This window comes from Lithobates pipiens, unplaced genomic scaffold (assembly GCF_037356315.1).
Source record: "Lithobates pipiens isolate NorthernLeopardFrog02 unplaced genomic scaffold, aLitPip1_a1.2 Scaffold_1, whole genome shotgun sequence".
In the NCBI taxonomy this organism is placed as follows: Eukaryota; Metazoa; Chordata; class Amphibia; order Anura; family Ranidae; genus Lithobates; species Lithobates pipiens.
Window position 1 is genome coordinate 158577859 of NW_027507685.1, and position 25330 is coordinate 158603188.

Below are 25330 nucleotides of genomic sequence, written 5' to 3' on the forward strand. Positions count from 1 at the left end.
TGGCATGACCCCACTCTCTGACCCTCATTTCTACTATTAGGTGTGCAGGTTGACATTTCTCTCAAGCATTACATACATTAAACATTATGTGTGGGCCTTTGGTGATGTAAGGGGCTGCATTTGAGGCCACTTTTATCTCTTAAGTTGACAACCACTAGATTATAAAATATTAGATCTGTCAGATCAATACAATATTATAGAAATTCTGCTCTGAACACAGTAAAACAGAGGTGCACTTTATGGGGAAAAAAAAAAGCAAAGACAACCTGTATGCATTAAAGTATTTACTAAAGTCAGAAATATCAAAATAAAAAAAAGGTAAAATTAAGCACATAAACATTGCAACAATCCTGTAACCATCTAAACCTGTAAATGAGGCTGCTAATATGCAAGCACAATTCTAAAAAAAACTGCATCACTTGTGGTACCAGAGCTGGATAGGAATGAGAAACAGGGAGATTTACTAAAACTGGCGCACACACAGTCTGTTGCAGCTCTATGCACAGCTGCACCAGTTTCAGTGAATCTCCCCAGATTGTAAGGGCCCAAACACAGCTACAGCTTGATGCCCCAAAAGACTGAGGGTACTATTGGGCATTAGTAGATGCAAACATCCTTATACGCCCCTATGGTGCATGTACCTTGCGCAAAGAGACTCTTTATACTGAATAATAAAAGCTGTGGACAGGTTTAAAGCGTAATTACCCAAAAGTGCAGAAGCTTTTCGTAACCTCGGCTCCACCTGAATTCTGGACAGTTAGAATCAAGCAAAGCTCCAAAATTGATGGGTAGAATCAGAGCTCACCAGTACACCACACTTCTATTGGCCCATCAGTATGACAGGTTGCCTCGCTGGCCACAAGTAATGTGTAGAAGGCCGAAGGGGGGCGGACCAGCAAGCGGTGAAGTTTTGCCCAATTATGACTGCTTGGGGCTCAGGCGAAGCATGTGAAGTCATGCTATTAAGGAGAACCTGGGGGAGATTTACTGAAACTGGAGCGCTCAGAATCCAGTGCAACTGTGCATGGTAGCCAATCGGCTTCTACGTTTTTTAGCTTGTTCAATTAAGCGTTGACAATAAAACCTGAAAGCCGATTGGTTTCTAGGAAGAGCTGCGCCAGATTTTGCACTCTCCTGTTTTTCGTAGATCTCCCCGCTGCATAGTGAGAATAACGAGAGCTGCTGCAGGCAGTGTTAAACAGTGTGACTTGGACCTCATTTGCATTCAGCCCAGGTTAACACCGATGCGGGTTTGAATCATGAGAGTTCGGCTGAACGCACACCATTTCAAACCAGCAATGCAGTCCGACATCAGGAGCGATTTGACAGACACCTTTGCAAGTTCATGCACAGATTTCTATTCAAATCGCCCCTGAAGTCACCTAAAGTAGTACAGGAACTAGTTTTGGGAATGTCAAATCGCATGCCAAATCTACCCAATGTGGGCTCAAGCTGTTTGCATCCAGGTGCGATCATCTGCACCCAACCATGGGTAATCACATCATGCACAATTACATCTGAACACTCACAGGCAGATGTGACAGCTGTCCGCCTGCTGTGGCTTTGAACAGGTTGTGCAGTATGGCATTTGCCTGTGAATTCAGCTGCAGGAATACACTGTGTTCTTGCTGCAACTGGCACATAAATCTGATGTAAATGAGGTTTAGTGTTACAGCCCCAGTTGAGTTGACAGTCTGCTGGGGGGGTTTCCTGTATCCAAGTCTTCTGAACTGCATGTGAATGACATCCCTTGTACACAATACAGTTGAGTTGGTAGAATGTGCATACACGCCAAGGACCCATGTCTGTGCTTTGGGCTTATGTCAATGGCATCAATTTGACCACAGGAGATGCTTCTGAGATCAATCAGAAGTCAATGACAGATGCATTTTACCTGCAGTTTATCTTCTCCTGACTAGTTTCAAAACAGGTTATACATTTTGAATGGTAACGAAAAATCCATTGAAAGCCGACTAAAGCTTGTGAACTCAGGCCCGAATGCTGCCAGTGCTTCCACAAGCTTATGTCCATGTTTCATGTCACTTTATATAGTTAGCGCGGACCAAGCTGGTCCAAAAGAACTATTCACCAAGTACTGCAGTGTCTCTAAGCACTCTATGTAGTGCATGTAGCTTCAGCTACATACAGTACAGGACAGGCTGTGAGAGACTTCCGGTCTCCTGGAACAAAACAGTCTGGCTGAGCAGCGCTCAGCAATTCATAGGCAGCTTTGTATTCTGTGAATGAATACAAATCTTCCCCTGATTGGGTAACATCACTCTCTCTGACTCGGCCAATCAGAGGAAGATTTGTATTCATTCACAGAATACAAAAAAAAAAAAAAAAAGTGCTTAGACACTGCAGTACTTAGTGAAGAAAATGTTTTTTTTGGACCAGCTTGGTCCACACTAACCATATACGTGACATGAAACATGGATATCAGCTTGTGGAAGCACTAGCAGCATTGGGGCCTGAGTTGTGAGCTCAACGTCTCACATTCGGGGGAAAAAAAAAAGTCTGGGTGAGCAGCGCCCATCCATTCATAGGCAGTTTTTTATTCTGTGAATGAATACAAAGCTTTCTCTGATTGGGTAACATCACGCTTTCTGACTCGGCCAATCAGAGGAAGATTTGTATTCATTTACAGAATACAAAGCTGCCTATGAATTGCAGTACTGTATGTAGCTGAAGCTACATGCACTACATAGAGTGCTTAGAGACACTGCAGCACTTAGTGAAGCAAATCATTCATTTGGACCAGTTTGGTCCAAACAAACTTTTTAAAATGACATGAAACATGGAGATAAGCTTTCTGTATGTCATGCTGTAGCTGTGTGAATGGGCCATTTAAAGTGCAAGTTCAACTTTTTGCAACATGTCACAAAAAGCCCCCCTATGCAGTTCCAGATCCCCAGAACAGAACATAGTCGCTACAGCTAGAGAAGGAGCGAGCTCACTGCAGATACGCACATTTTTAACGGGCCCAGGCAACCGCTAGGGTTAGGGTTGCATCCAGCCTGTCCTGCAAACCTCAGAACACAGTGGGGATTGAAGGGTTCAGTCGTTTCTGCAGAGAGCCGCTCTACATCTGCATATGCAGTGGAAAGCAGGTGCAACATTTGAAAATAAGTATGTACCATTCAGTGGATCTGGAATTGCATTGGGGACTTTTTGTAAAATGCTGCTAAAAGTGACCTAACTCTTTAAGTTTATGTATAGTCAAAACTTTTCTTTTTTCAGTATAGGGCAGGGATACGTAAAACCCCAATCAGTTTTTTTTTTTTGCTGTCTGTCTCATTAGGGACATTTACTTTCACTTCCTTAGATGCAACAGGAATTCGTAGGTGAATTCCCCTTTTAGACAATATCAAATAGAACAGCTGTGCTCATGGGAAGATTTACCCTCACTTCCTGTTCTGGTGAGGGCTGTAAAAATCTGGCATTATCTTGTGGACAATGGTCAATGTGAATCAATGCTGCAGAGATAAACAGCAATAAAAACTTGCAAGGGGGGGCTGGGGGGATGGGTCTAAGCTTTCCTCCATCTCAAAAAAAAAAAAGTCTATGCATACAATTTAAGAGAAGAAATTGCGACACTGATGAAATGTAAACTTGTTGAAGCACAGCTACTTTGTATCGCTGACTAGTGACAGTTCAATGTATGAAAAGTGGGGTGCAAGCCGAGAAGTCAGCGCAGGAGAAGTTGTGCTTTGGTCCCCTGGGATTCCCGAGGTTGTGGTCTATTGTGCCGGCAAGTCTTCAGATTGTTTTAGGCTCTGAAGTCTTCAGGGAGGTGGTCACAGTTTGTTTGGATTCACCCATTTGTATGTTCCTTCATACCGGAAGCCAGCATTCTGCATTAACACGTCACTCTCTGCAGGGCCCCGGCTGAAACAGAACAAAGTCAGAATCAGAGAGGAGAGACATGGTGGAAGGAAGCTATATTTAAAGTGCTGTAGTTGAGTTCTAAGGATATATAGTTGGGAAATTTACTAAAACTGGAGCACTCAGATTCCAGTGCAGCTGTGCATGGTAACTAATCAGCTTTTAACTTCAGCTTGTTCAATTAGACACCAGCGTGACTTGTCGTGTGATTTGACAAATCGCATGAAAAGTTGCACCCTATTGTCTGCACTGGAAGTGGTCAAATCTATGCGACTAGTAGTTTCTGCACCACTTTTTGCAAGTTCCGGTGTGACTCACATAGACATCTGTGCATGAAGGCACACAGATTTCTTACAAGTTGAACCTGAAGTAGCACTGAAATGCTATTTTGAAATCGTGCTACTTCAAGAGAAGTAGCATAATTTTCAATCAGTTTGCTCGGGGTGTAAAAAGGATAAGTTCACCTTTTGTAACAGGTTACACCCATATTCAGGATGTTACTAATGCTGGACACAAGTTACGTGCCAGCCATCATGCAGGGTTTTGTTTAAGGAAAGAATAAAAGATCAGTTTGGGTACACTGTTTAGGAGCTCAGGTTCGACTTTACTTGTGTTTGGCATATCCTGTTTGAAATTCAGCGCACCAAAATTGAGCTACAAATCATATTAGTCTAGTGGGGGCAATGCTTGTTTGAATATTATTCCTAATGGCCAAAAAAAAATACAGCAGGTAGATGGTCTTCTCATGAGGCTTTAGGGGACCTTGAATATATACAAATCTTCCACGTGACATATTTTGGTATGCCTTAAAGTGGATGTAAAACAAACATTTTTTTTGCCTTAAGGTAAAAAATGTTTGGGAGACGGCATAACCCGCCCCCCCCCCCTTATACTTACCTGAGCCCCCATTCAGTCCAGCACTATGCAAGTCTGCAGGTCTTCTCTTATTAAGTGTCAGTGCAGTGTTACTGTGTGTCAATCAAATTTCTTTTTTTTTGTTGCTTTCTTTGTATGTGGATACATTTTGTCCTTTTTTATCTTTGTATAAATAAAGAAAATATTTTACTTCATGCAAACTTGTGCTTAGGGTACCAAGTTAGTGCATGTTTCCTTCCCTCTGGAGACTATTAGGAGTATTGTCTCCTTTTCTGCTCTACAATAAAACCCAAAGATAAATGAAAATCCCCAAAATACTGCCCCTGAAGCAAAAGCCCCCCCCCCCCAGCCAAAACCTTCTTATGATTATTTTTTGTTTAGCAAAGTGTGAGTTTAAACCCCCTATCAAGGTTATTTTTGTCTGAGTGCTGCTGGAAAGATTTGCCATAGGAAGGGGTATCCCCACTTAAAGATTTTCTCCACACTTCTTACTCTAGTGACAACTCTGAAAGTATGGTATTCCACTCACTTTCTGCCTTGGTAACAGTGGTCAGCAGGACAAAGAGGGTGAATCCTGCCAGAGTCTAAAGTCTAAAATTAAACATTTCTGCCTTTACATACGCCTTAAAACAGAAAAGTGGTAAAACTTTTTTTTTTTTAAAGCCAATTTGTTCCCTCTCATGTGATTATTACCTCCAGTGGGACTGGCTTACTCACCTCCCATATTTGTAAGGCAGGGGTTTGATCTTCTCTTGCTCCAATTTGTGCAGAATAGGAGTAAAGATTCTCCAGGCTTCCCTCAGCTCATCACTAGAATAAAGAGACAAAACAATTACAGATACAGGACTAGAGCCATCTACCTACCTCTTTCATACGGAGAGGGACCTACCTGCGCACAAAGTGCATCTGACTCCCACAGAACACATCTAGGATTAGCCTCTCGTAAGCATCTGGCAACTTCACATCCTGTAAGAGCACCAGAGACAAACCATAAGCAACAATGCCACGATACGCAATGAGATGGTAACATGTCATTCTTATGTATGTAACTGTTAATTAAGTCCTTCAGATACAAAACTGATAATCTAAAATTTGGGTTCAATGTCTTCAGATATTCCTCACGAGGTTTATGGTTTGGTCAGCCAGCATGTCATTGTCAAGGTAAAAACTCAACTCCCATTGGGGTCGATTTACTAAATCCAGAGTGCAAAATCTGATGCAGCTGTGCATAGTAGCCAATCCGCTTTAAACGTTCGCTTGTTCAATTAAGCTTTGACGAGAAAACCTGGAAGTTGATTGGTGCAGCTCTGCATAGAAACCAGATTTTTCACTTTCCAGTTTTAGTAAATCAAACCCACGGTGTCTGCATATAGTAGTAGCTAGACAGATACGGAAATGTAGCTATGCGCAACATAACTATTGTGAAATTTATTTTATCAAGGAACCCCTCTAAATAGGAACCCCACGTCCCATGACCGGTCCTCTACATGTGTTGCAGATACCTTGTATCTATTCCCATATGTAAGGTCCAGCTCAGACTCCTCAGGATTAAAGAACATCCCTGGCTTCTTGGTCATCATCTTGGTGTAAACGGCTTCATTGGGCTGCACTCGTATCACCAGCTCGTTCCTCTTAGACTGTCCTTGGAAAATGTCACCTGGAACATCTCGGAACTGCAGCCTCACCTCGGCCTTCCTCTCATTCAGAGCCTTCCCACAGCGCATGATGAACGGGACACCTGGAGGTACGACAATCACACCTGAGTACTTCACCTCTGAACGCAGCTTGTGATATTTAAAATAAGACCAAAAATGTCTCATGTCAACCAATCGACCATGCAAGGTGTCTTACTTCACCCAATCAGCTCTGCAAACTTTCCAACTTCAACCAATCAGCTGTCTTTGTAAACTAGTTATTTATGGTTTAAGAATGACCTTCTGCGTAGAGGCATTACAAGTGCCATCTTACTGCACATGTAAACATGAGCATAATCTAAAAATGCCAGCTGTACGCCCCAAGCTGCAATATGAAATAGATATACTGAGAATGAGCACACAGACAGGACAGAAAGACCTCTTACCATCCCATCGTTCATTCTGTACATACAGCACAGCAGTAGCAAATGTTGGTGTGAGAGATCCTTTAGGTACGGTGGGATCGTCCAGATAGCCCTTTTGCTCTTCACCTTTTCCTTCCGGATTTCCAACGTATTGTCCCAAAACAATATTGGGAAGGGTCAGCTCAGGAACACACTTCAGAACTTTCACCTGCAAAGAGATCAAACGTAAAGCCCCATACACACTATCAGTTTTTCCTTCAGATTTACCAAAACCATATAATAATATGAGGTCAAACCAGGCAGGCCCTTCCACTACATGGTTTTGGTAAACCTGAAGGGGGGAAAAAAAAAAAATCAGCAGAAAATCTGATAGTGTGTATGGGGCATAACTCCGGGTTTCTTGTGACTTTAAATAGTTTGTCTGGTCTACACAAATGGTTTGCTTCGCTAGCAGATGCACCTGTTGGTAGTGCTGTATAAACTGTATGTACCTGATGTTGCATACAGTATACAGTGCTGTATTCTGGCAGGGGCATGAAGATTTCCCATCCAATTCCCAGAACAAAATAGTCAAGCTGAGTACTGCTCAGCCCTTCACAGGAAGCATTGTATTTCCTCAATGAATGAATGAGGCACACAGGCTGGAAGATGTCACAATCTCCAACTCAGCCAATCAGTGCCCTGAATTGATTGATAAAAAAAAAATACAATACTACCTGTAAAATAGCGGAGCATCACTCAGCCAGACTTAATTTTGTTCTGGGAACGTTACTGAAAGGTCCCCATACCATTGCCAAAACACAGCCGAGGCTACATACAGTTTATACAGCTCTCCCAGCAGTCGTATCTGTTAGTGAAGCAAATTGTTATTTAAAAAAAAAAAATGGCTGGCCCAAACAAACATGCTATAATTACCTGCTTTGTCCAGTGGCTTTGCACATCGCAGCCCCATACTGCTATTCTGGGGTTCCCTGCCAAAGATCTTGGCTCTTCCCCCTGCGGAGTGTCCACCATAGAAAGCTCACTCCCAAGCTGGCTCTGTGTATCCATAGACACACATATCACAGTTCGGTTCAACTAGGAGCTTATGGGTGCCACTGCTGTCTGAGGGAGAAAGTGGAGAAGGCCACTGCTCTTGTGCACAGCGCTGGATTGAGATTGGGCTTAGGAAAGTATAAGGAGGCTGGGGGGGGGGGGGGGGGGAAGACCAGTCCTGCTCTCAAGAACTAATTTATTAACAGTTTATGTCCAGCTAGATCTAAATTTTGAAGCTTTGGTACTTAAATTACTCCAGCAATAATGTTTAAATTAAAATGAATACCATTTTCACACCGCATCTTTAGCACTTCTGGGGCTTTAAAAAAAAAATATCTTTTTATATTTATATGAAAAGCTGAGAAATGGACAAAAATGTGGGAAAAAAAATGCAGTTCTAGAATGCTCTCTGTGTGATAAACATGATTGGTTAGTCATGGTGATAACTTAACTGGTAGTGGTTGCTAATCGCACTTTCAGGTTACATGCGCCTAGGCAGGATGGGAGGGTTCAGCAAAACATTTATAGCTAATGGGAGGGGGAGCTACAGACATTGCCACCTAACACAGAGAAGAATAAAACTAATCAGATAACGGGGTAGGTTTTCTAGCTTGTCCAGTTAGTTGTTACTGACTGGAGGTTAAGCTAGCGCTCAGACATAAGTCCAACCTGGGTGATTAGGTTGGCTGGCTTTCTATGGGTAGCTTATAAACACCCTCCAGAGGTGGTTCTTTCCAGCTCAGTAGATTGCTTGAAGAAAGGCCTGGATTCTTTCCTAAAATGTACAAAATATAAACAGCGTACTAACATTTATAGCTAAAGTTTTTTTTTTTTTTCCCTGCTGTAGCAAATTGGATCATGCTTTGCTGGGATTTTTCACCTTCCTCTGGATCAACTGTGGGTGAATGATTGTAGGATTTTCACCCCCCCCCCCCCTTTTTAGTGGCCCAGTTGGCCCATTACCTTCTCATCGCGCACATCATCAGAGCTGGTAGACACCGGTTTCTCCATGGCTACCAAGCACATCATTTGCAGCAAGTGATTCTGCATCACATCTCTAGAGAACAGAGATACACAAAGGATGAGATAACATCCCTAGGGATAACCAACAGATGTACCTGTTATACTGATATTACCTGATAATTCCAAATTCATCAAAGTATCCTCCACGACCCTGAGTGCCAAATGGTTCCTTGAAGGTCAACACCACTGAAGCGATGTGATCCCGGTTCCATAGCGGCCCAAATATCCGGTTGGCAAATCTAAATACGTCAAAAGGATGGTCAGCAAAATATTAGAGGCAGGCATTATGCAAGTAAAATAAGAGAGTTCATTGATCTAACCTGAGCACCATGAAGTTCTGTACCATTTCCTTGCCCAAATAATGGTCAATACGATAAATCTGGTTCTCCTGGTAGAGTGAAGAGATGTGCTCAGATAACTTGTTTGAACTTTCCAAATCCTTCCCAAAGGGTTTCTCCACAATCACCCGATTCCAGCCACTTCATAACAAGGGGAGGAACAAAAAAATAAATAAATAAAGCGCGCACACACACACGTCAAAATATCACAATGCAAATATAAGATGCAATTAAAGTTGACCTGGGCGAAGCAGCTAATCGTCTTTGCCACTATTGACATCAGCTGGTATCAGATTAGAACTCCTAAGACACGAAACCTAAAAGCGTGAAGCCAGTTTGCAGCTAAAAATTTGCTGATGTTAGAAAAATGCTCCCAGGATAACGCAATCGTAATTCTGCCAGTGCATGGGCTGTTCATCCATTCATTCAACAAAAGAATGTATGGCAATTCTGTAACTTTATTATGTTCAAGTGTAATTATTAAAAGTGGATTGAAAGTCTTTTTTTTTACCCCAATGCATTACTTGTATTAAGGTAAAACACTTCCCACTACCTGTTCTACCCCCATCCATAAACACCTAGCTCCTGACACCGCTCCAGCACAGCCCCAGCGGCAGCACCGCTGCTCTGAGGAGGTACAGGGGCGTGGCTTGCCAGCACTGTGTGTCCAGGGATGCACACGTGCCTCCATAGCACCTGACTTGCTAAGAAGGCGCCAGGAGGAAGGAGGAATGGGGAAGTGCAGACAGGTTAGGGTCAGAAGAGGTGGTAAGGGACTTTTCTATGCAATATTGTTACAGAAAGTAGGGAAATAGAATTTTTTTTTTTTTACATTTTAATCCCCCCCCGCAAATTTTATCCCTTAGTATCACTTTAAAACTTCTTTAATTCATAAAATCTGAAACTTTGCTCATTACCATTTCATATTTACAAGCCAGTAAGAGATATTGTTAAATCAACTCTCAAACCATTTTTGTTGAGACATTCTGTTGCTGTGAACAGGCTGACACTTGGAACCATCATTTGTAGGGTTTGTGTAACTTGACAAGGGTGCACATGTGTGCGACTCATTTGACAAGCACAATGCAAAATACTGGAACAGAAATGTATTCCATTCAGATCATTTGCACCAGACTCAGAAAAACAGCCTCAACACGGCCAAAAGCAGGAGAGGCTTGCACCGGTAATATTCCCACCTCCCTTTTACTGTGCACATCAAGCCTATCACAGAACAATCTCTCCAGATTGGATAACGCAATAGATAGGGGAAATAGATAATAGGATGGATAAGGGCGATTTACAAATTGGACATATGAGCATTTCCTTTTAATAGAATTCAAGTTTGGCTGTAACAAACAGTGAGCAGGCAGGCTTGCAATGTCTCTTTGGCAATAAAATGCCCCTACTTGCCCGTTCATGGTCTTCCTTGATGCAGCTCAGCCTACAGTGCTGGAATGGTGCCGAGACGAGATCTGCGCAGGAGTGATGTCATCCCGCTTGGGCCAATGAAGATGGACAGAAACTGGCACACAGAAGAACATGCCGGCACTAATGAAGGAGCATTGGAAAGGCAGGTTTAATGCCCAACTCCAGGAATTAGAAAATAAATAAATAATAATCTACGCTTGCGGTGGAGGCTCTCTGAACTGCCAGGGTTAAAATTATTATGTGTAGAAGGTAGAGGAACAGACAGGATTACTTACCCTATCCCCATCTACAGCAAGTTCCAGCACTGCCCTCATCTGCTCGAAGGTCCAGTCTGTGGGTGGTCCCCCAGTACAATGTAAATACTGTATTGTACATAGTGGTGGTGAATGTGTGACCCTGGCCATGAACATCTTAGAAAGGAGGATGCGGGGGGCTAAAGCATGGAATATGGTAGGGATTACCATTTATTATGGCACCCCTAGATGTAATGAACCTTGCAATGCAGGGTTTTTTGGGAGGCCCAGAGTTGGGCTTTAAGTTAGGGTAATAATGTGGAAGTTGGGGTTCTTACTTAGCCTTAATGCAGCCCTAGCTTGGGTGATTCAAATGTGATATGAAGAATTTGACACTTCCAAATTACCCACATATCTGATATTTTGATGTCTAGAGCAAGCTTAAAGCGGAATTAAACTCTGTTGATAACCCATTTTCTAAACGCCTCCCCAGGAGATTCTTGCCATAATATGCACTGAACCTGTCAAGGGAGGAATCCAGCACTGCGCTGTCAGCACTTGGGCGTCTCCATCTTCTCCCAGTCCTTCCACGGTTCAGTTGGTTGAATGGCCCGGCTATGATGGTGTCACTCCTGCACATGAGCACGTGCGTCACGTCATCACAGCACAGAGCTGGTGACATAATCTACTTTGAACTGTGCATACATGGCTCAGCGTACATTACCGCTGACTGACGAGACTAACAGGGTCTCTTCTGTCGTACATTTTCTGTTTATTTATTTTTTTATTTGAATACCACTTTAAAAATCAGAAGAACACAGCCTGCATAGCATAGTTTGGGAACATATCTGAGCATGTGAGCCATGACCTATAAAAATAATGCTTCAATATTAAAGACAAGGGAATATCATTGCTTACGTTGCACTCATGCAGGTTAACTTGATGTTCCGAGTGACATCATGATACACGCTGGGTGGTACTGCCAAATAGAATAAGCGGTTAGCTTTGGACCCATTAGGCAGTGACTGCAAATGCTGGTTAAGTGCTTTGAAAGAAGCTTCATCTGAGTACTGTCCAGATACATAGGAATTCCTCTTAAAGAATGAGTCCAATTTCTGTGCATCACTTGCTGTGGCCTATGGCACAATAAAAAAAACAAAAAAAACAGTCAGCTATTTTGAAGTAGTAACATGGATATTCCACATGGTGGTGACGTCAGTCTTTGCATCAAAAGTAGAGCTTGTTATAAATCCTGACAGGATATCCACTCAAAATGCAGAACAGGCACTTTAGAGGAAATCTTTGCTATGTTAACTAGGGATGGGCCGAATTGACGAACAGCCAAACGTTTGTTCGCCCCCTCCTGAACCAGCCACAATGCATTGCAAGCCCTGATTGGCTGAAGCAGTGAAACAGAGCACTGTCTGAGGGATGATTGGACACAGTCATGGTTCATTCCCGCCCCACAGTATAAAAGTATTCTTTCAATAGCAACCATTTTCAGTGTGATTTCAGCGTGGAGCGAGATAAAACAGGGCTCTGTTCAGTGCTATTAATTAGTGTGCTATATTGCTTCAATTGTCAGTGTAGAATATGAGTTTAGTATCCGTCTACGGATAGTGTGAGTGTAGTGAGGAGGACCACCATTCAGCTTTGCTGAGTGTGCAGCTAGAGTAGAGACAGGTCAGATAGTTTCAGTGTAGTGTAGTGAGACCATATCAGTAATCTTTACATTAGTGTATAGCTAGAGTAGGGACAGTTCAGATAGCGTCAGTGTAGTGACGGTGGAACACCAACTATTTGATAAAGTTACTGCCAGTTCAATGCCATTTACTTCTGTGTGCATCACTGCCAGTTTAACTCCATATAGTGCTGTGTGTGTCACTGTACGTTTGGTGCAGTATATTATAGAGTATCCGTGCAGTGAGAGTACTCAAATTAAAGTGCACCAAACGCCTCTTTACATTGATTAAAGTGTATCTATCCAACCAAAGCATGCAGAGGAGGTGGTGGACTGGCTTACTAAACCTTCCTTATCCTCTGTCACACAAGCAGAGGCAAGTGTGCAGTCCCCTGCAGTTGCCAGAGTGGATAAACCTGCCATAGCCCCAACATTAGCCATTGAGGAGTCAGCTGACTCCACTGCATCAGCCACCTGCTCCTTGATGATGCCCAGCCATTCCTGGATTCAGATGTTGGTTCTGGGGTTGAGGAGGACAGGAACATGAGCCTAGAGAGAGGAGATGATGACAACGACACGACTTGGGTGCCAGGGAGAGATGAAACTGAAGGTGAGGCAGCACAACCCCAATGAGGCAGATATCAAGAACGAGTAGAGAGCAACCACCCTATTCCATCACATTCTGTAGCTGTCATCTCCCAGCCCACTCCCCAAAGCTCAGCTGTCTGGGCCTTTTTTCAGCACATCTGCAGCAGATCGCACCGTTGCTATCTGCAAACTGAGTCTCAGGCACATCAAACGTGGCAAAAACACCAACCATATGCAGATCATTGCAATTTTTTCATCAGGAGCACCTCTATAGGGTTGTTACCAGTGCACTACATTGTGGCCTCATCATACACACTGGCTTCCCAGCTGTTGCTGAGCAAAATAAAAGCAGCTTGGAGGGGAAAAAAAAGAAATGTAATTTTTGTTGGCTATAAAATGCAATTATTTCTGCAGCAGATTCTAGACATGGTACAGATCTGCCACTTTACAGGTAGACTAAGGGGACCCCCAGGCAGTATATTGGAAGGAATTTTTCATTTTTAGGTTTTTACTTTAAAAATAAAATATCATTGCTCATTTTAAAAATAGTTATTCCCCTCAACTTTTTTTTTTTTTTTTTTTTTTTTGATACATGTCCCCTGGGGCAGGACCCGGACCCCTATAACCATTGTATGCCCAATTACTTGCATATAAGCCTTCAAAATGGCACTTGATTTTTGACGTTCGGGTCACATTGACTTTAATGGGGGTTCGTTATTTGGGTCTGAACGTTTGCAGCGTTTGGAAGTTCTGGTACGAAATGAACAGAGGTCTATTCGGCCCATCCCTAATGATGACTATGGAAGCTTCCATTGCTGATCAGCTGTAAGTGCTTTCTAAGTAACGAATGCAGAACAAGTATGAAAAGTAGGTGCTACAATTTTACTGGCTGCATGCTTGTTTCTAACCAGTGCTTTAGAAGGCACTTTAGTTTGTTAAAGCAAGGCAAGTAGCCTACTGGGTAATCTGGAATTTGCTACAATGCTTGCAATATGCTTAGCCTGATCATAAACAGGATGATCATAATCCATTGTTGCTCCAACAGAGCTCCATGGATTGTTCTTCATGGAGGGGGAACAAGTGGTCCGAGAAGTCTGAAAACCTTTTCTAACATTTTTACCAAAATAATAAAGTGGTGCTATAGGTGCTCCTTCCAGACAAGGGGATGATGCTGTGTAGGGGTGCAACGGATCAAAAAAAACTCACGGATCGGATCAGCAAATAATAATTGAATTTGCAAAAACCTGTGAAAATTCCACCACCATATAGCTGGGTATGGCTGAGCATGGTTGGGTATCGCAGAGTATGGCAGAGTATGGATGGATGGCTGTGACTGCACTTGTCACAGAGCAGCACTGTGGGCACTATAGATCCAGCCTACAGTGCTGCTTCCATCTGATCTCTCCCCTCCACTCTACAGATCAGTACACAGAAGGGAGAGAGGAACCGGCGTCATGACATGATGCCGGTTTGTTTACAAGTGATCGCTCCGTCATTTGACGGAGTGATAACATTGTAAACGGCTGCCGCTCCGGAGCTAGACCGAGGCAGTGGATCGCGGGGTGTTCTGATCCGAACAGGCTGACCCGTTCGGATCACGGATCGGTGACTATCCGTTGCACCCCTACTTACAATCTAAGAATATGTACAAAGCAAGTTTGCATTAAAACTAGTGTGTATATATGCTGTGGGTGCCCCTTCCAGACAAGGAGATGGTGCTGCGAGTTCCCCTCCCAAGATAAATGAGATGGTGCTACAGGTGCTCTGCCCAAACTAATCAGTTGGTGCTAAAAGGTTCCCCTTCAAAGATAATGAGATGGTGCTATGGGTGCACCTTCTAAGGTAATAAAAGGGGCACCTGATAATGAGACGGGACAGTAGGTGTCTGCCTCTATCCTAGTAAAACATGAGGGTCTATGTTGACAGGCTCTTGTTTGCTTAGAAAGGGTTTTGCATTCCCATGTAAGTATACAGGAAAGCAAAACCCATAAAATCAGGTGAAAAAGGAGGTCAACTGCACCTGTCAATGAATTCTTAATGATCTCAGAAGCATCTCCAACTGATAACATTGACACAAGCCCAAAACAGGAATCTTTGTGCACCCCAAAATGTATCCAACTATCATCTGTTTCTACAGACACCCTTTATTTGGCCTATTTGGTCCATTTCCATTGGAGTTTCATTCTATGATGTGTAGGGCCACTCTGCGCCTACCCACCGTTCATAAAACCATTACCTTAAAGTATGATTCACTCTGTTTCCTGATGTCCTGTACATGGAGTTTTGAACGGGCAAAACCCACAATATAGGTATCCTCTGGGAGCAGTCCGTCATTATACAGCCACCTGCAATACAGTAAGAGAGTAAAATATCTCATTCCTGCACATCCACCACAGCATAGTGCTATAGCATTTCTTCCTGCAAGTACCATTCCACTAAAGGTACAACCAGGCTTGAAAGCAAATATAAAAACATGGATTAACTTGCAGCAGCCAGTCAATGTGATAATTATAACATTATGAGATCTGATTGATTGTTATGGTTTACTGCAATTTGCACATCATTACTGCATTGGACTAGTAAATGGAATCTTTATAAAACCTTCATAAAAAATAAATAAATAAATAAATTAAAAAAGAGTGGCACACCAGGTAAACCGCTAAATACTTATGTGATAACTGTATACATGCCAAATTATTTGTAACTCTGTTCATCCAATTTTGCGATTTACACACCTCAGTCACACTGCACAGCCAGGCAGGAGACACATTATCTAGGTTGGTATTGCAGTTGCCTATGCTGCCTCCTGCCTGCTCATTGGATACTGGTTGAGTATTGTTACTTCTGTCCAAGTGGCAGTGGGAGGTCACCCTCTCAGAAACATAAAACTGAACCAGGAATTTGTAGAGTGATGTTCCTGGCTGTGTAAGGGAGTATAGCAAATGTGAATCACAAGACCGCTAGCATAAACTTGACCCACAACAAGATTCAAAATTCCGAACTACTTCAGGAGTCCAGGCAAAGGTCCCAGAAGCCCAGCAACAGATCACTTCACTCACAGCTGTGTCCTGCTCCATACAATAACTCATGTGTACCTGGTGGCTGTTATCTGCCTCTCTTACAGGTGGGTTAACCCCCTCAGAACCACAGTACCTATGGTCGGGACTGGAGGTTCTTTCCCCACCCAAGATCTGAGCCTTTGAATTCCAATACCCATATCAGGGCTTAATCCTGGGAGAACTGCAAATCCATTTCCCCTCTATTGGATCACCACGGAACCCCCCACCCTGCACAGGTGAGAACCCTGAGTACTCCAAACTGCCTCATGTTGGTCCCCCTTAAAAAGGGATCACAACCCGAATACGGAAAGGTATGGTACCTTCAGTACAGTATACTAAACTTATGTAGGGGAAAGTTTAGAAAGAGTTTGCTTGCACTTTAAAGAGAACCTGTTGCTTCGCCCTGCAAGGGAGCCAGAATCAGCTTGCCATTGAATAGATGCCAGGCAGAGAACAGTATTTTACTATCATAAAGTTCTCTTGAACTGAAATGGAGGGACTGCTTTATAAACAGAATCATATACTAAAATCTAATTAAATGTTACTCCTCTTACCATAAGGTTGGATAGATCTTCTTCTTGGCTAAATCACCCTGTAGAACACAAAAGCAGAATGTCATTATGTTTTATGATGTTGTATGATGCCATTTTTCCAAAATACTGCTTCTGTTATTTTTCTCATTGGTGCTGATCCTCTGCAGTAACTTTCTATCTACGTGTACTCCAGTGAAGGCTTGCATGGCATTTCAGGAAGTTATTTTAAATGAAAGTTGCCACTTTAAATCACTTAAATGCTACATCAACAGGTTAAGATTCTAATAGATTTTAGGGGTTTGCATCTTCTTTAAAAAGGCACCCAAGGCTGCCGTCAGAGGGGGACAGCCCATACACATGTAGGAGGCCCAGGCATCCCGAGGGGCCCAGGCCCCAACAGAGTTTCTCTGTTCTTTAGTAGCAAATACAGCATGGTACGGACCCAGGCCCCCAAAACAAGTTGTTATCTTACTGTATAGTTACAGCCAGGGCTTTTTTTTTCTGGCAGAATGTGCTGGAACGGTGTTTCAGCACCTCCAACAGAGACAGCGAGGGAGAAGCACTCTATATACTATTGCTTTAGCAGGGTAGCTGCAGAGTGAGCCAATGCAGCTCACTTAGTTCTGACTGCAGCCAGAGATAGGGGAAGGTGGAGTGATATCATCTGCACTCTGCCTCTCCCTGCAGTCACAGCTCAGCCATGTGGAAGAACTGTGCTGCCTTGAGCCTGCCTGACTGCTCACTTTGAACTGGAGACATTGTTGTTAGAAATCATATTTTTAGTAAATTGACAATGTTGCTATGGGCCTGTGCTGTAACTTAATCTTTGTTGGATTGGGCTTTTTTGCAGAATATATGGGGATGTCAGATTCCATGGGACAGCCACTAAGATTGATGGTCAGGCCCAGGCCTAAAAATTTCTGATGGCTACCCTGAGGGCGCCCCCGTCATGTCTCAGCAGGAGCTATTAGACTGATCCTCTGCCAAGTCAGATCACAATGGAAACCGATGTCTCATATGTGACATCCATGTCCTTTCTGATCTTTCCTCCATCTAGTTATGTAATATCTTAAGGTGGCTGAATGTAATCAAATGTGTGTCTGCCTATATCCACTCACATCCGGCCAAGTCAGTAAAAGTGGACCTGGGTGCAAACTTCTTGTATTCAGTCCATCAACCTGATGCGAGTGGGATAAAGACCGACCCGCCCATAGGAATACATTGTAGTCCAGTTTTAATCTGTGTAATCACAGGTCAAACATGGACTGCCAGAAGGACCATATGGAAGGGGTCTATTGGTAAAAGCATTGGCATAAGAGGGGTTAGCAACCACACCTGCATCCCTGTTGTAGAGGGCTCACCACTTTAACTGCAGTGACATCATGCACTTATTTATTGAGCACTCTGATTGGACAGTGTTGTGTGATCTCTAACAAAACCCAGGCAAGAGGACTGGGGGAAAGCATTGGAATGAAGCACCATGGTGGCCGTTAGGGATGAGCTTCGTGTTCGAGTCGAACGTACGTTCGACTCGAACATTGGCTGTTCGTGCGTTCGGCGAATTCCGAACGTTTTGGCCGTTCGCGTCAAAATTCGAGTGCCGCGCGCGCGGACCATAATGCACTGCGTTGGCGCAGTGCATTGCTGCCCGATGATTGGCCAAGCATGCACTGTGACCCCGCATGCTTGGCCAATCGCAGCGCCGGCAGCGAGGAGAGCCATGATTGGCCACAGGCATCCTGCCTGTGGCCAATCATAGCTCAGGCTGTGTAGTGCACGCCCCACACTATATAAGGCCGCCTTTGAGGCGGCTTCGTGTAGTGTGTTACTTAGCATCTGAAGCAGTGGGTGTTCTGTGTACCTTCAACACAGTACACACCAATCGTTTTTGGCTGATTTCCTATCTTGCTGCTGTGTAGTGGTTGTTGTCTGTGCCCTGACTGCAGTATACACCACTATATTCACCTCACCTATATAGCTAGTGATCTAGCTTTAACCACTTAACAACTGCCCATTGCCGATTAACGGCTTCAGGGCGGTTGTTTAACTCTGAGAGGCCGTTAATTAACGGCCTCCCAGAATTCTGCTCTCGCGTGCCCCGAGGTGTGCGCACTCGAGAGCATCCGTGACCGCCGGGTCCACAGGACCCGGCGCATCACGGATCACGGTAAACGGCTGCTCATAGCGGCCGTTTACCACGCGATTGCTCCGTCAAATGACGGAGTGATCACTTGGAAACAAACCGGCGTCATGTTATGACGCCGGTTCCTCCCTCCCCTCTCTGTACCGATCGGTACAGCGGAGGGGAAAGAGATCGGTGTCAGCAGCGATGTGGGCTGCATCTGAAGTGCCCACATCGCTGCTCACCGAATTTAACCCCTCAATTCCCTGCCAATACTCTGCAATACCAGTGCATACTCTGCAGTACCCCGCCATTACTCTGCAGTACCCCGCCATTACTCTGCAGTACCCCGCCATTACTCTGCAGTAACCCCCAATACTCTGCAGTAACCCCCAATACTCTGCAGTACCCTGCCATTACTCTGCAGTACCCTGCCATTACTCTGCAGTACCCTGCCATTACTCTGCAGTACCCTGCCATTACTCTGCAGTACCCTGCCATTACTCTGCAGTACCCTGCCATTACTCTGCAGTACCCTGCCATTACTCTGCAGTACCCTGCCATTACTCTGCAGTACCCTGCCATTACTCTGCAGTAACCCCCATTACTCTGCAGTAACCCCCATTACTCTGCAGTACTCTGCCATTACTCTGTAGTACCCTGCTATTACTCTGCAGTACCCTGCTATTACTCTGCAGTACCCTGCTATTACTCTGTAGTACCCCGCCAATACCCCGCCAATACTCTGTAATACCCTGCCATAAATTGCCATACCCAGCCATACTCGGTGATAGCCTGAAATACCCAGCCATAGACGCCCCCCACCCCTCACCGCCCTCCGGTGCTTCTACCAACTCGCCAGTACGATCAAAGCCAGAATCTTTTTTTTATTTTTTATTTCAGGCTTCCCAGCCTAGAGGTGAGATGTGGGGTCATATTGACCCCCAGATTTCACTGTAAAGAGGACCTGTCACCCCATATTCCTATTACAAGGGATGTTTACATTTCTTGTAATAGGAATAAAAGTGATCAAAAATATATTTTTGGGGAAAAAAAATGTCAAACTAAAATAAAGTAAAATGAACAATAAAAAAATAAAATAAAAATTAAAGCGCCCATGTCCCCATGTGCTCGCATGTGCCACACATGTGAGGTATCGCCGAGAATGTTAGAGCGAGAGCAATAATTCTAGTCCTAGACCTCCTCTGCAACTCAAAACATGTAACCAGTAAAAAAAAAAATTAAAGCGTAGCCTATGGGGATTTTTTAAGTAGCGACGTTTGGCGCCATTCCACGGGCATGTGCAATTTTGAAGAGTGACATGTTTGATATCTATTTACTCAGCATAACTTCATCTTTCACTTTATGCAAACATTGGGCTAACAAGTGGTTAATAATAGAGCTTGCAGTCAGTAGTGTTAGGAGAGCGCGTGCTGTCTGCGTGCTCTGTACCCAGTACATACCGCTATAATATAGGGCAGGCCCCTACTTTCAAACATCCAACTTACAAACATCTCCTACTTGCAAACGCAAGGAGACAGCAGCAAGTGAGATGAAAAAAGATGGACAACAAAACAAATTATACAGGGGTGATAACCCTTCCCTATGTTTTCCAAAAAGCTTAAAGATAGTTTTTTTGACTGGAGCTACACTTTAAAAATGTACCGGTTGAAAATGACAAACAGATTCAACTTAACACAACAAACCTACACAGTCCCTGTCTTGTTTGCACCGCCTGTATACTGCTGTTCTGAGTATATAGGGCCTGGGGGCCACACGCATTTCCTTTTTTTAATATGGGTACGGGGTTCCCCTTAATATGCGTACAAGACCCAAATAGGCTGGTAATGGGCAGGGAGGGCTACCCATGCCATGTTTCTCAATGATTTTCAACCATATTGCAGGAACCAGATATAACATTAAAACCGCAAGCAGTTTTAAATGGTGTTATTTCCGTTTAATGTCATTTTGTGCAGGGACTGTTCTAAACACGGGAAACACGTGGCACTTCACAGGCATACTACAGACACCCCCCAGGCACCATATTTAAAGGAATATTTAACTTTTTTTTTTTTCACTTTAATCGTCATTAAAATCAGTGTTCCCGCCAAAACGGCAGTTTTTAAAACTTTTTTTTGCAGTGACCCATGTCCCCTGAGGCAGGAGGCAGGTCCCCAAACCCTTTTTAGGACACTATCTTGCATATTAGCCGTTAAAATTAGCACTTTCCAATTCTAACGTTCGAGTCCCATAGACTTCAATGGGGTTCTAACGTTCGTACCGAACGCGGGGGTCGTTCGCAAGTTCTGGTGCGAACCGAACCGGGGGGTGTTCGGCTCATCCCTAGTGGCCGTAGGGGATGTGACCATCAACTATCCACTTAACATGCTCTGCAAAAAAGTGTTCACAGGGGACAACCAAAGTGAGATGGCGGAGGGTGGAGGTCAGGGGAAAAGGCTTCACCTGATGCTAGCACTGGGGCTCCTGATTTCACAGCTGCCCTATTTAATATACACCGATAAGCCATAACATTATGACCACTGACAGGTAAAGTGAATATATGGTTACAATGGCATTTGAAAGTGGATGGGATATATTAGGCAGCAAGTGAATATGAAGTTGTTGTGTTGAAAGCAGTACAAAAAAATAAAAATAAATTTTTGAAAGCGCAAAGCTTTGGAGCAACTTTTAGACCCCTTTCATACTGCCGCATCCATAGCGTTGGCGGTAAAACGTGCTATTTTTAGTGTAGTTTTATCGTCGGATTTGAAGCGCATGTAGGCCGCTATCGTGCTGCTTTTACCCCCGCTAGCGGGCGAGAAAGGGTTAAAACCGCCTACACTACGCCGCAATACCGGCATTTTGCTGGCGGTAATGCCGCACTGCCCCATTGATTTCAATGGGGAGCAGCGGTGGAGGAGCGGTAAACGCACCGCTCCTAAGAAGCTGCTGGCAGGACTTTTCCTGACGTCCTGCCAGCGCACCGCTCCAGTGTGAAAGCCCTCGGGCTTTCACACTCGAATGAATGGAGCAGCAGTTTGTGGGCAGACTGCAGGCGCTATTTCTAACGCTATAGCGCCTGCAAAACGCCCTTGGTGTGAAAGGGGTCTTACAAGGGCTAAATTGTAATGGCTAAACCACTGGTTTAGGACAACTCCAAAACTTGCAGATCTTTTGGGATGTATCTAGTTGCCAATGTGCATCTGTCACCTGCCAATGCTTAGCCCCCCTGTGATAGCAATAGAAGTAAAAAATAAAATTTGTGTTAAAAAATACAATTAAACATTTTGCAGCACCCCTCCCCCACACACACATAAAAGCACAGTGTAAGGCTGGATTCACATCATGCAGTTTTAGTGCATTTTGCACTACAGTCCATGTAACATTGTTTACTATGGAACATGTTCTGTAGTGCAAACCCGCAAAATGCAAAAAGCACTAAAAACGGATAGGTCTGAATCCAGCCTAAGCCGAGCACATGCATGTAAATATCAGTTGCGTCACGCATGCAAGGTATCGTCAGGCACAGCAGAGTGAAAGCAAGAATTCCAGGGCCATAGTTTACTGTTAATTTCAAACTTATTGCCTAGAAAGACTTTTAAAGGGTCGGCTATGGAGTATTTGGGATACCATTGTTTTTTTGTAAATTTCACGGGTATAAGCAATTTTAAGACTGACATTTTTGGTATCCATTTAATCTCCACAACCCCATATTTTATATTCTTAAAAAAAAATTAAAAAAAATATAAAAAAAAAAAATAAACCCCACACACACACACCACAATTTGGGTAGAATATGTTTGTTTACACAAAAATTCATTTTTAGTGTATTTTTTGCATAATAACTGCGCAATAAATTTCATGCAACATGGGGGAATCCATTGCATCTCTATTCACACATTAACAGGTGATGGGATGTGATCTGGATATATATACACACACACACACACACACACACACACACACACACATATATATATATATATATATATGAATGAACATTCTCTGCATAGCGGGTAGGGAGTGGCAGGACACCAGGGAATGGAGGTGTGGAACTCAGGCAGAGGGAATTTCTGGATAATCTGCTGAGTAACTCTGACACAGCCTAGTAAATCTAGGAGCCTAAAAACAAACAAAGACTATGATAATAGTTGCACTACAACCATCAGCTGAGAGTTTTTTTTTTTATACTGAGCGCAGAGTGCTGACAGGCCTGAGGGCTGCATACAAGAGCTAGGATGTCAATTTAACCACTTAAGGAAAGCCTCACGCCGATATACAGAGGCAGAATGGCGCACTCTCGCCCCGGTCCTGAACTCTGTGACCGTGCCCATGGGACCCGATTGCCACCAGTGTCCTGCGATCTGGTCACAGAGCTGAAGAACGGGGAGAGGCAAGTGTAAACAAACCTCTCCCCGTGCTTCCTAGTGAGGCTGTCACATGCCAAACCACGCCCCCTACAGTTAACACCCCCCCCCCCACACACACTTAACTCCTACACTGCCCCCTAGTGGTTAACCCCTTCACTAAGAGTGACATTTTTACAGTAATCAGTGCATTTTTAATCGCACTGATCGCTGTATTAATGCCAATGGTCCCAAAAATGTGTCAAAATTGTCCGACGTATCCGCTATAATGTTGCGGTCACAAAAAACAAAACAAAGAAAAAAAAAAAAAAAAAAAAAAAAAAACACAACCCTGCTGATCACCGCCATTACTAGATTTTTTTTTTTTATAAAAATGCCACGCTTGATGTCGGAAAGCCCAGCAGGTTCCAATTGCCCAGGAGGTTCCAATTGCCCTGGTGGAATGAGCCGTGACAGGAAAGGGGGGCACCCACCCCTTTAAGGCATATGCCTGAACCACGATCTGTCTGATCCACTGAGAAATGGTGGTCGACGAGACCGCCAGACCTTTTTTCGGACCAGCCACAAAGACAGAGAGTCTGACTTCCGGAGAGGAGCAGTAGCAGACAGATACACCCATAGAGCCCGGACCACGTCCTGGTTATGTAAAGAAACGTCTTTCGAATGCGTTAGCTTAGGACATAGGGATGGTAACACGATGTTCTCATTTAGATGAAATGCCGAAACCACCTTTGGAAGAAAGGAGGGCTGCGGACGTAGCACTGCCTTATCCTTGTGGATGACCAGGTAGGGAGATTTGCATGACAAGGCCGCCAACTCAGAAACCCTCCTGGCAGATGTAATAGCCACTAGAAAGACTACTTTCTGAGAGGGTTAACAAGGGATTCTCCCTAATGTTTTCAAATGGCGGTTTCTGAAGCGCTGATAGCACCAGATTCAGATCCCATGGAGGTAGCGGTGGTCGAACCCCTTGCTCAAAAGTACTCACTAATCAGTGAGTCGTTAAGGGACGTTGGGGGGGGGGGGGTTTGGGAAGACAGCCAAAGCTGATATTTGCCCCTTGATGGTGCTTAAGGCAAGTTTCTGATCTACTCCTTGCTGGAAAAACAGCAGGATCCTGGAAACTGAGTATATGCACGGATGCCACCCCATCTCCTCACACATGGAGATGTAAGCCTTCCACGTACGATGGTAGCTCTTCCAAGAAGATGACTTCCATGCCCTCAGCATAGGGGACATTACAGAGTCTGACTGACCTTGGTCCCTTCGTACCTGGCTTTCAACAGCCATGCCGTTAAAACCAGGGACGATAAAGCAGGATGAAGTATCGAACCTTGCGATAGAAGGTCCTCTCACATCGACAGCTGCCAAGGAACATCCACCACCAGTCATACTAGGTCAGTGTACCAAGGGCGCCAAGGCCAATCAGAATTACTGGAATCCCCTCAGCCTCCACTCTGCGTAGCAGAAAATTTGGGGGGGGGCGGGGGAGCCATAAATCGACCGATAATACCCCCATGGAGCCACCAACACGTCGGGGCGGGGGGGGGGGGGGTGGAGGCATAAATCAGCAGATAATACCCCCATGGAGCCACTAACGTGTCTGACATTCTCACCTTGCTCCTAGGGTCTTCCAGCTTGATTCTTACCTTATTCACAGTGTGCTCCAATCAGCTCCCAGCCCCGTGTCCCCCTGCCTGTGTCCTGCATTGTCACCTCACACTCCTACAGGCACTCTGTTTCCTGTCACCTCCGTAGCTCTATTACTTGTTCCTCTGGACCAGCCCGATTCCCCTCTGTATTCCAGCCTGCCTTATCAGCACCTGGGTACTTCTATTTTAGATCTTTTGTCCATTTCTCAGTGTATCCCTGTGTGCTCTATTTTTTTCCTTGTGTACCATGCTGTCTTGTGCCTCCAGCAACCTGGTGCTGCAAGAGTCACCTGCTTTTGGGTGAGCTGGAGGACTGCAACCTGGACACCGCCTGTAGCGCACTAGGAGCTCTGGTGAAGACCAGGCGGTATCTTAGATTCTGTGCTTCAGTCCTTTTCATGACCCCTCTCAGGACTGATAAGCAAGCAACCATCTGAGTCCTCTGTATTCA

At 44.2% G+C, this 25330-nt stretch overlaps 1 protein-coding gene across 3 annotated transcripts in view; it reads right to left on the reverse strand.

The window, feature by feature from the left end:
* Positions 1-269: 269 nt before the first annotated feature.
* The window catches only part of G6PD (glucose-6-phosphate dehydrogenase), a 58416-nt gene continuing 33355 nt past the window's right edge, over positions 270-25330 (reverse strand). For all 3 annotated transcript variants that reach the window (XM_077478813.1, XM_077478810.1, XM_077478811.1), the window contains exons 3-13: positions 16760-16797; positions 15383-15491; positions 11796-12013; positions 9199-9357; positions 8992-9117; positions 8819-8912; positions 6842-7028; positions 6264-6499; positions 5651-5727; positions 5479-5571; positions 270-3888 (exon numbers count right to left, since the gene is read on the reverse strand). In XM_077478813.1, coding sequence (XP_077334939.1) covers positions 3798-3888; positions 5479-5571; positions 5651-5727; positions 6264-6499; positions 6842-7028; positions 8819-8912; positions 8992-9117; positions 9199-9357; positions 11796-12013; positions 15383-15491; positions 16760-16797 — 1428 coding nt within the window. In that variant the 3' untranslated portion in view covers positions 270-3797. The remainder of the gene's footprint in view (positions 3889-5478; positions 5572-5650; positions 5728-6263; positions 6500-6841; positions 7029-8818; positions 8913-8991; positions 9118-9198; positions 9358-11795; positions 12014-15382; positions 15492-16759; positions 16798-25330) is intronic.